General features: G+C 41.0%; 1 protein-coding gene across 1 annotated transcript in view; it reads right to left on the bottom strand.

The window, feature by feature from the left end:
* Nucleotides 1–6,094, bottom strand: part of LOC121510185 (phosphatidylinositol 4-phosphate 5-kinase-like protein 1) — a 42,065-nt gene extending 35,971 nt beyond the window's left edge. Inside the window, exons 1-3 of the mRNA XM_041788133.1 lie at nucleotides 5,999–6,094; nucleotides 601–789; nucleotides 458–508 (exon numbers count right to left, since the gene is read on the bottom strand). Of these exons, the coding sequence (XP_041644067.1) occupies nucleotides 458–508; nucleotides 601–789; nucleotides 5,999–6,046 (288 nt within the window). The 5' untranslated portion in view covers nucleotides 6,047–6,094. The remainder of the gene's footprint in view (nucleotides 1–457; nucleotides 509–600; nucleotides 790–5,998) is intronic.
* Nucleotides 6,095–12,088: the final 5,994 nt, after the last annotated feature.

Below are 12,088 nucleotides of genomic sequence, written 5' to 3'. Positions count from 1 at the left end.
TGATTTTCTGTTGTATTCTCATCAACTGTGAACCTGGTTGAGTTTTCCAGCTCCAGTACTGTGAAAGAGTAATTGCCCCCTAAACCTAATAAATGGTTGTTCAACCCTTGGCAACAACAACTGCAAGCAATGATCATGATCTCAGTCCCACTGATAGGATTTAAAGGTGTAACTACAAAAAAATTTTTTTATATTCTATATAAAGAGGAGAATGGCAAGACTTATCGTGGGATTCAGATCATTAGTATTCATTGATGCAAATAACAGTGTGTTTTTGTCTGTAAGGATTTTAACATTTACCTCTTATCTACTATGATACGTGAAGGAATTTCTCTTTTGGTTTACAAGAAACTAAAGTAGGTAAAATAATGTAATATGTGAACATAAAGCATAATCCTGTATGAAAACAAGATAAAGCCTCCATTATTGCTGTTAAATATTAAAACAGTCCTCTCACCTTGTGTTTGTGAGTTTCCTCGGCCTTGAAATGTTCCACTGCGAGTATTTCCTGTAGAAAACAGAAGTGTTTATTAGGAAAGTTACTTCTTGTTTGTTAAATGTTTGTAATAGCACCAGGTTTGTATTAAGAGGATTCCTCACCTGTAGAGGTGAGTCCATGGAGGTCTGAAGAGCTGCTTGCATGCCTTCTTTTATTTTGGCAGTGAGGTGGTAGAACTCGTGCTCCACGTTAATCTCAAAAACTCCCAGCATCCTCCATCTCCGTCTCAGATGCCACCAGCGTCTCCGTCTGGTTTCTCTGGAGGTCCCAGCTTCTCTTCTTTTTGCCATCTGTCACACAGAGAAATGTGTCAACAGTAATGTTAACTTCAGACATAACTACCAGCGATGGGAATAACGGCGTTAAAATAAATGGCGTTACTAGCTGTGTTATTTTTTTCAGTAACGGGTAATTTAATTACTATTTCCATCGTTACAATGCCGTTACCGTTACCGACAATTAAATGGGGCGCGTTATAAACTCATTGAAGCTCTTGTCATCCGACTCTCAGCCTCAGGCTCTGCAAAACTGTTTATCTTTTTCTTTGGTGCGGGAGGAGGGAGGGGCGAGACAACCGCACACAGCAGCCCCACACACCCAAACTAGCAGAGGTAAACTGCAGCAATGGCAAGTCTGGAGGGAAAGTTGGCGTTTCCAAAGTGGAAGTACAGACACTACCTTCTTCTCCTTGAGGTAAAAGGCAAGAACGTACATGTGAAGGGTAGGCTACATTATGTCCCGGAGTGAAGTGTTTGTCCACATCCGTTGTAAGCAACTCTCGTCTATTGTAGCATCTCTCAACGGCACCAGTTCTACAAAACTAGTGGCCAAAAACACCGTTGTTGAGACTGTTGATCATGATAGCAGGCCGGGTGTGGCTAACATGAGCTCCGCTATCAAAGAAGGACACGAAGCCACGCCGTCCAAGCAGCTAAAGCTGGATATTTCTGCTCCAGCTTCACAAACACTTGTGACACTGAACTGAATGGAAAAGTTCTGTGTAAGTACCTGCCTTTGCAGTTCTACTGTATGCCAGGGGTTCTCAACCTTTTCAGCCTACAACCCCAAAAATAAAGGTGCCAGAGACCAGGGACCCCCACTGTACCTGAAGGTGGTTGAACACACCCATGCATATTCAGAGAATAGTCATTTGGAGACAAGGCCACCCATTAGGGTGGGAAAATGGGAGAAATTTCTGGAGCCCAGCCAAACTGGGGGCCAGCAAAACCATGGTCCATTGTGAAGTTAAACTGTGGTATTTTATAATAATTTTTATAATAATAACCACTCTTATCAAGGATACAAATTTTAATTCATTTGTGTAGTAAGTAGCCCTCTTGAAAATGTAGATCCTTTTTTTGAAAACAGAATTCAAATACAATAAAAATAGCTAAAATTGGTTAATAACTGCAAGACATGGTGCAATTGGATTTTAAATGTAGAAGAAATGATTAGAAATGCCAAAAAAATTAGATAAATGTGGCAAAATAACAAAAAAGGCAAAAATGGGCTTATTTAGTGGTAAAAGTGGATTCAAAAGTAGCTGAAATTGCATTAAAGTGGCAAAAATAGATGGAAATTTTGTGAAATGGGATGAAAATTGATATAAACTGGCAACAAAGGGTTAGCTGAGGCAGAAACTGGCATAAATGGGTATATCAAATTGGGAAATGTGGCTTGAAAAGTGGCAAAAGGGGTTAATAGTGGCAATAATGTGTCAAAAGAGCCAGCAATAGGCAGAGAGTTGCAAGACTTTATTTAAAAGTGGCAAAAACAGGCAGGAAGAAAGTGGTGGAAAGCATTAAAAATTGACAAAAAATGGGTTTTAAGTTGCAAAAATGTGTTAAAATTGGTGGGAAAAAGTGATGAAAATGTGTTAAAATTTGACAAAATTGATGTAAGTGGCAACAGTGTGATTTATATTTATTTATTTATTTAAATTCAGTTATGTTCTTAGTTTTTTAAGGCATCTGGAGACCCCCTCTCAGTGTCTTGTGACCCCAAATGGGGTCGTTGACAACCCCTGCTCTATGCAACTGGCTTGTGAAACCTGCTTAGAAAAAATCCAAATTCTTAGACATATTTAAACTTTAAAAAAAGTAATACAATAGTTACTTTCCCTGGTAACTAATTACTTTTATAGTGGAGTAATTCAGTTAATAACTCAGTTACTTTTTGGGAGAAGTAACTAGTAACTATAACTAATTACTTTTTTAAACGTGCCTAACACTACACACTTCTTAAAGTTAAACCTGTCGAGATGCTCAGTTTGTGGAGTCTAAACAACATGAATTATCAATTTCAGTTTAATTATCAAGTTTGTACATCCTAGCTTGAAGTTGGTTCCTAGAAATCCATCGGATAGGTCTTTCACTACAGTATAGGTTGTTTACAGACATGATACCGATAATGCCAAACTGTCAGATGAGTGCAGAAGGAAAAGAGCACCAGTTAGGAATCAATGGGAATGGAGGGAAGAAAATGTCTACATCCATTGGCTATGATCCTTTATACTTTACAAAAAAGAGATTTTATCGCAGGTTTTGATTTACCTGACTCGAAGGGGTCAATACTGGGGCTGGGGCTTTTCCATTACATGGTGCGGCTCGGCTCAACTTGGTTTGGCTCAGCACGGCAGCCCAGCGCAGCAGGGGATTGACTTTTCCACCACAACCAAGTTACCTGGGTGTGTAAAGAGCTGATGATGCAGTGTTTTGAACCCTCCTCAATCTCTCTTTTTCCGCGATCAATAAACAAACAATAATTCACACTTATCATCAAAAAGAGAATTTTCCTCCGTAGAAGTTAAAGAATAGACTTCTGATCACTGGCGGCTGGTCAATGGAGGCACTAGGGTGGCACCCCCCCGCATGACTCTCCACAAAGAGAGGACAGATCTTAAGTTTACTGAATAATTTTTCAAACACTTACTTTAAATATCAATAAATGTATTTGAATATAAATCAACTCTATCATACACTGTATAAAGATGATTTATTCAAAGATTTGAATGTATAATGTGCAATAAATCAGTAGATCACAAACGTTCCAAGCATTTGCCTTTACTTCCTGTTCACTGATTTCCTCCCTGGGCGCCCACAGCCTTCCATAGACTTTTGTTATAAGTTAAGAGTGCGCATTCACTGCTCTTCAATACAAGAGATAGGGTCTCTGAGGGCGCAACATGACTGCGACCCCAAAGGGATTACCACTAACCACTTGCCAGATGCCAACAGGTGGCAGAGGGACACACCTTGTAATTTGAGACTCACAGGGGAAGTCGTGCACTGTGGCTTTCCATCTCTGGCTTTCTGCCATGCGCCCAATCATATTTTGGATTGGGCAGTGAGAACTGCTTGCTTTACCAGTAGGGGTGTGACAAGTCACTTATCTCATGAGATAAGATTCAGGCCCATGAGACTATACAAGATTTTACACTCTACACTTTAAACTTGGGAAAAAAATGCATGGGTGGATAATATGTCCTTAATACAGCCAAAAGAAATAGATGCAAAGCATTCAGGTCTATTCAGAAATGTTTAAACTAACTCCTGTTGTCCTGAATAGGCTACCAATGCTTCCGTACTGTTTGTCTGGTCTAACTCTGACTCAAACTGTACATTTTAATGCTCTTCAAATCAGACCTTTCAATTTTAATAGTCTACCACATCTTTAATATACTAGATTATGCACTCATTGCCACAATTACAATAATAAAATAAGCATTTACATTATTTTGAAAGTACTTTAAACACTGTTTACAACAGACTGAAATATAAAGAGCTGCATCAGTAAAATCAAACTATTTCTCATCGTCTTTAAGGACATCCATATTTAAAACACTTAGAAATATTTCTGCCAATAGCACATTTGCTGTAACTCACATACATAGATTATTTTATCATTGTGTGGTCTTTTTTTCTGATAAGCGCTTTGACAGTGTTGGATGAGTGTGTGTTAATGTGTGTGTGTTGGTGTGTCTCTGCTCTGCCTGCTGTCAGAAAAACAAACAGGGATCGTTTAACTAGAGCTAGAACTTCTCTTTTTAAAGCTAACAGTGGCCTCTATGGCACTCAGTCTGTTTTGCTAAGTTAACCGCTTTGTACTGTACAACAGCCCCTGGCACTACTCATGTTAAGCTTCTGACTGATGATACACACAGCCAACAGCTGATGGATGTGTGGCTAACAGGCAGTAAGACCAGAAGGAGACATGACGAAGCAGTGATTAAATCAACACCAGCACTATGAGCAAGTCTGCGTTCATACAGGAACTAAATAAATGCTGAATTCTCCTCAGACTGCACAGGTTTCCAGCATTTCATCATTTAGCTCTGTTATGATTAACTTATTATGCATTGGCAGATTATATGTGGACCACAGTAGTGCATGCGGAGGAGGGGGTGGGGGTTTGAGCGGTGAACTGAATGGGTCGCGGATCAGCTCTGTTACTTCATTAGCTGTCAAACCAACAATTTAAAATCCTCCAGGACATCTTTTTGAGCTTTTATCATTTCCAAATTTCTCTGCTCCATTTTTCTTACTCACATGCAGTCACCATGGTTTGCGTTATTTCTCGGTAGCTGTGCACGTTGATACATCCCATGTTTTGTTGCTCTGATTGGCCCGTAAACATGTGACAGACAGAATGTTCATCCAATCACACTCCAAGTTTTTTCAAATCCTCTGCCCTTTCCCAAATGCTTAGTATTGAAGGTTTTCTGACGTGTCAGGTTAGGTGGAGGTGACACGTGGTGCAAACTTTAAAACGCATGGTGCTGTGTGTGTCACCCATTAAAACCAGAGAATTTTTTCTCAGCATGTCAGTAACAGCACTTCAGCCACTGCAGATGCAGTGTCTCTGTACAGGTGAACCCAATACCCCAATCAGCATGTCTTTACAAACAACTGGACAGGAAGTGACTTCTCCCCATAAACAGCCTGTGACACTGGAAGTTGTAGTCCTTTATTTCCCAGGCTTCACCCAACACAATATAAAACACAGCTGCTGATAATAAACTCATAGTTTCAAAGATATGTGTAGAAACAAAGACCCCAAACCCATCTGTAACAAAAAGCATAGCAAATCACTGTGTTCTATTTTCATCAACATTTTACACAATATCCTAGCTTTTTTGGAATTGGGATTTGTGTCTTATGTCAGCAAATGTGCACATCTTCATTTCAGTCTTAAATATGTTTTTATGTTGTACACCCTGACTGTGACATCACTGTCTGAAACAATTAGAATGAGTAGATAGGAGGACAAGAGTAGATAAATGTAAATAGAGGGAGGATACTGATTCAGTAGACGCAAGTCAAGATGATACTTTACAATACTACAACAGTGGGTCATAAATGATAGAAAATATTATTACATGTAATATCAGTTATACCAGTGACACCCATCACAGAGTGAGCCACCAGAGTCTCATAATTAAGATGGTGCTGCAGATACATAAATGTTTAAATCTGATGTTTAAATCTGGAGAGCTCTTACCTTAAGTTCTTGCTTTGTCTTAGATGGTAAAATCAGGAAATGGCTCATACAAGCTTTCTCCTCATACGCTGAGTGTGAAGTGATCGTTGTCTTTGTGTGTCTGATTATACCTCCTATTCTGATTCTTTTACCGCATTCCAGACAGGTTAGGCAAGCTCGGCAGGGTGTGTCACACACAAGAGGGAAAGGAGTGTCTCTGTGTGTTTCCTTAGTGTACACACAGAGGAAACTTGATGAAAGCAGACGCTCATGGAACACCTTTATTAGAAACATAGTCAAATGTCTGCTTTCAGTAGCAGCCTTCATGGGCTCACATACATATGCACACTGACTCTGATACAATAGGTGTTTCTCAAAGTCCAGGGTCCTTCCTCTGTGGGAAGGATACTCCCAAGCCAGGATGCTTGAAGGCGAGGGTTCAGCAAGTCCTCCCTGGCAACTCTTGAACACACCTTTGGAACAGCCTTGTGAGTGTGCGTGATTATGTCACAGGAAGGGTCACGCCCATATACGTGGCGGCAGCAGTAATCAAAATGGGAAGGGTCCTAACAACAAATTTCACAAGTTTTACCCAGCGCTGTCTAATAAGCTATCACAGCATCATATAATCATCTAAACTTCACACACAATATTAAGGAAATCAAAACTGAAATTATGCTGAATTAGATAATATGAGATAAGATAAACTTTTTTATTGATCCCCCATCAGTGTAATCACACTAACGCTGCTCTAATTTCAGTATAATAGCAAACTACTCACAGGTAACATTTAACTCTACTATTAATTATCAGCAGGGCTAATCTGTTTATCATCATCCAAGATATGTCTTTTAACATTTATCAGTAAGTTACAGTTGTCAGTATCAGCAAAAATGTACTTTCACCAAACTTAAAGATTCAGGGCTTTTGAGAAAACATTAGGGGCATAGGCCCTGCAAGCCTCCCTATGGCTCCACCTCCAACTGATAAACTTATCCACCACATGGGATTTACATATAATGCCAAAACAGTGTCAGAAACATAGGGTTATAAACACATTGAGAAATAATTAATTACAGACATATTTCAGGAGCACCTGCAGCAGTTTTTTTTAAACCAGAATGATCATGTGAGAGCTACTACAAGAACCAAGTTAGGAGGCTGTATTGGGATCAGGCCTGAACATAAATTTTGCTGACATTAAAACTGTTTAAATTAGTAAAAAAGGAACAGTATAATTCCTTAAATGCACACAGAAGCTTTTACGCTCCTCACAGCGCTGAAGATGAGCGTCTCCACTGCACTGATGCGCCTCAGGAAGGGACACTGGCACAGAGATACTGAGCCAGCATGCTGTTATTTCAGGGACAATTCTTTCTTTTGCTAAAAGTTGACCTCTAAGTGTTTAATTTATGGATAAGGACAGGGACGGGAATAGTAAAAACATACTCTCTGTGGGAGCTGATTGAAGCACACTGCACTCTTAAAAACAATGTGTACATAAAGTCTATACACATGAACCTGACATTACTCTTATTAATATAACCAGGGGTTAAATTAGTCCAGGCTGTTATAGTCGATGTTTTTAGAACGTTGAGCTTGACGAGGATGTGAGAGTTTTCTTTCATGCTCCATTCAGTGAGAAAACTTTGATCAGAATAATGAAAACCCTTATTTGTCAAGGGCAGTGCTTAGGTGAACGCAATATTATGTTTTCTTACACTGAACGCCAAGTCCGTGCTTTACGAAGTGAACGTGCACACTGCGGGCACAGGTAGGAGGGAGGGACGACACACACTGCACAAGCAGGTGTTTACGGTCAGGATTTCAAGAGGAGTGGGCAGGTAGGGTGTTAGCAGTCCCACACAGGGCTCTATCCCAACGTCCGGTCCGTTCAGCGCTGTATGAACGAGGAAGAAGAAAACCTTTTTTTAATCTCAACGTCTTGCTGGGTTCCAAGTGTGCGTGGGCCGGGGGTGCACATGGAGAGAGAGAGACAGAGAGTGGTGAGGTGAGGCTGGACAGTTTCACGAACGATGGGCGCAGAGGTTAGAGGAGTGCAGGAGTTGATGATCTGTTAATTGGTGGACCTATTCAAAATGTCAGGGCTCATGACGGTGCCCCCCTCAGCGTGGCACCATTGGCAACTGCCTATATATGCATTTGCCCAGGAACGGCGCTGGTAACGGCAAGCCGACGGAGAGGAAACCCCAGGTTAATGTGTCCGCTAACAAGGCTCACCAACTACTAAACATTTAACAGCCAGCCTTACACCTAACGCTAGTTTAAGTGTTCATTATCTGCTCCACTTACCACTGTCTTGCTTTCTCCTTTCTTCTCTTTTTTTTCTTGCTCCCTGATAAGAAGCTCCACTTCATTTTGCATGACTGACTTTGATGTTACTTTGATTGACACCCTTCAGTAAAGTTACTGGGCCTAGCGTAGGTCACGTAGTGCGACAGGAATGACATGGGGCCCCATTAGGGGGGTATCCGTCTAAGATGCCATTGCAATTTGACCTCTGGTTGTTCGATGGGGTTACTGGGTTAGGTCACTGTGTAGTCGATATAAAACGATCATTAAGTTAAAACACCTAACTCCGATGTTAAAAGCATTTAAAAGGGGTATTTTATGTTTAAAAAGGCTTGACTGTGCGTTCACGAGTAAATTTATTCACGCGAATGAATCCCATGTAAAGTCAATGTAAAGACACAAGTTGATGCCCCTTCGCCTCGGGCGGCGAATCGCGCAATACGCGTGAGTGATTCGCGTGAATGAGGCAACTTTGCGCCGCCAGTTCGCTTCATCGCGTCTACACTCGAGTTCAAAAAATTGAACTCCGGTGAATTTTTGCGCCTCGATGGCCAATCAGCATGGAGATCCTCCGGCGACGTCACCGGATGTTTCCGAAGGAGGGCCGGCCCAGGAGGAAGCAGCTTATTCAAATCGAAAATGGAGGAGAAGTTGGTTGTGGCAGTGTGTGGTCACCCAGAGCTGTACAATACCTCCTGTATGTTTTACAGACACAGGAACAAGAAGGAGCTCGCTTGGAGGAAAGTGAGTGAGGATGTTGGATTGCCTGGTAAGTTTCGAAAACAGTTGGACAGCTGAAGGAGAGGAGAAAGGAGACAGAAAGGAGGAGTGGGTTGGGTGCTGGGCCGACTAAACGATGGAAGTTCTCCGCGGTCCTGTCATTCCTCGACCCCTTCGTCACCCCCAGGGAGACCAGTGGCAACATGGAGGAGGGGGTCGAGGACAGCCAGGCCGCGGAGGACAGCCAGGTTGCGGAGGAGCTCCAGGAGGATGAAGAACCAGCAGCAGCAGCAGGGCCAGCACATGAGGTGGAAGGTTTGTGTGGAAGTGATATAAACAGTGACATAGCTGAACCTGTATATTGTGTTCAATGTGTACACTTTGGATTCTTGTCAGAACATCAACCCCTCTCTGCTGATGAGGGAGAGGCTCCTGCTGCTGCTGCTGCAGCTCCTGCTCCTCCAGACCCAGCACCCGGCCCATCTACGTCAGCTGCAGTTCCCAGAGGTATGACCACAGCTACAAAATCAAAATTGTATCAAATAATTAATACATTGATCAGTCTGTGCACTTAAACCCCCAGGATCTCCTAGAGCCCTTCCATGGCTTTGTAAATGTATGTTATGCTCCCACTTTGGCAGTTTTCATTTTATAAAGATGCTAATTGAGTTATGATTGTTTTGTATTCCGTTACTACACTGTGTTGACAGAATTACCATTGGGTAGACAAAATAAATTCTTGAACCATCGGGCCCTCCTTTAAAGAAATCACACTCCCCCTTAAAGCCCTTTTAGTACACTGGCTATATTTAAAAATATAAAAAATGAATGACATCACTTATTTTCTCCTTGTGGTCCTTAACTCCAGTCCTAGTCATGTAAAGCAAATGTGAATTAATTGTCATTGTTCTAACACTATAAATGCCAGTATATTAACATAATGGCACGTTTTAGCAGCTGCACCTGCATAAACAGGTGGACGCACATGGCTGTATTGTGTACCCTCTGCTCGGCACTGATTTACTCCTTCCTGTTTTCAAAACATTGATTTGTGACGCAGACATGGCCGCGAAGGTCATGTTTATGAAAGCTGTGGTATATATCATTTCACTTTAAAGACATCAATCAAAGAAAATGCCATGGGAACTGTTGGTTTTACAGACCACACCTCTCTTTGCACACATAAATGCACACACACATATACATGCACCTGCACATACCTTGAAGGCTTGATAACGGAGGAATACAAAAAGGCCATTTTCAAAAGAATGATCTTGAATTGTAACCCTCTTAAACTCTAGAACCCTGAACTTTTCATTTTGCACCATACAATGTAAACTACTTTAAATGCAATATAAAGTATCTGCACATATATCATAGAATAAATGTGTGAATGACATGGCGAACATTAAAAACCTCAACTTCAAAGGCATAAGTCCGGGATGCATTCCTAGCATAATCAAATTCATGTTTTTTTATACCATGGGTATTTGACATGAGAATACTATCTTTCCTGGTTGCATCTATGCAATTTTTCAGCCCAGATTACATTGTGTGTTTTGTCTGCATCTACACACTCACACACTCATTAATTTCTCAATACACACACAGCAGTGCTGTCAACACAGTGTGAATAATGACATATAAGCAATTCATTGGAAAATGAACATCCTTGTCAAATATCATCATCTTAGCATGATAACTGCCAAAGTAACAATACAATCAAAATGCCGTAAAAGGGCTCTAGGAGGGCCTGGGGGTTAAACTGTGACAGCTCTGGGTGTTTTCTATCCATGTCAGAGTCAGGTGTGTATGTGTCTGGAAAAATTAGTTTCACTGAATTAGTGTAGTTGAAGGCAAAACACACACTGAAATGTGTGCTGAAAAACCATATTGATGAAAACCAGGAGAATGTATGTATTGTCCCTGATAAATAAACGGATAGTTTTGCATCACATAGCCATGGTACATAAAAAAACATGATTTTTATCATGTTAGGAATGCATCCCTGACTCATGCCTTCAAAGTAGTCGTTTTTAGTGTTTTTCATCTGATTCCTTCATTCCTTAAGTGTCCGTTGTGCAGAGACATTATATGGTATATACAGTTGGTTATACTATGTGGTGCGAGATTCTAATTTAAGGGTTATGAAGTTGAAAGGGTTAAAAACACTGATTATTAATTAGTAAATGGCCTCTCTGTATTCCCATGATTTTGAGCTTTAAAGGTATGTGCATGTGTGTGTGCTTGTGCATGTGTTTGCATGCAATAGTGATGCGGTCTGTATATTCAGCTTAACACAGCATTTTGTTTGATTTATGTCTTTAACATTCAAAGCGTAGGAATCCCCTGTCATCAACATGACATTCGTAGCCATGTCTGCATCAGGAATCACAGTTTTCAATTCAAAGAAGCAGCCAATCCCTGCAGAACAGAGTGTAAACAATACAGTCATGTGCATCCACCTGTTCATGCCGGTGCACCTCCACAAAGGTGGCATTGTGTACATAAATGTACAATTACAGAGTTCAGATATGATCCACCCAATTCACATTTGCTAAACATGATGAGGACTAGGGTCAAGGTCCAAAAATACAATTAATATTTCTAACTTTAATGTTTAATATCTTTGAACATTACTAATGTCCTAAAAGGTCTTTACTGTAATTTCCTTTAAAGGAGGGCCTGAGGGTTTTAATGAAGGAGAGGATAACAGATCCAAGCACTCTGTGGTGCTGATATTCTATGGTTGTAATAGATGCATGTACTCATCTATTCTATAGCTATTGATGCCTTTCATGTCACCGTATCCCTTTATGTCTTTTTTTAGTAGTAATGTATTCATGACATACAATAGTAACACTTACCATGTTTTTTCTATTACATACAGTGAGTCAAAGGAGGAGGAGAGCCCCTAGCCACTCCAGAGAGCATCCGACGGAGGTGGAGAGGCTTCTGCTGGAGGCCCTCCAGAGCCGTCCACCACCAGCAGCTCCAGCTCCACCTCCACCTCCCCTTTCTGAGGATGAAATGTTCCTTAAAAGTCTGCTTCCTTCCCTGCAGAGATTGCCGCCTCAG

The sequence above is a fragment of the Cheilinus undulatus genome, linkage group 5 (genome assembly GCF_018320785.1).
Source record: "Cheilinus undulatus linkage group 5, ASM1832078v1, whole genome shotgun sequence".
Taxonomy (NCBI): Eukaryota; Metazoa; Chordata; class Actinopteri; order Labriformes; family Labridae; genus Cheilinus; species Cheilinus undulatus.
This window is presented reverse-complemented; position numbering and strand designations above follow the sequence as displayed.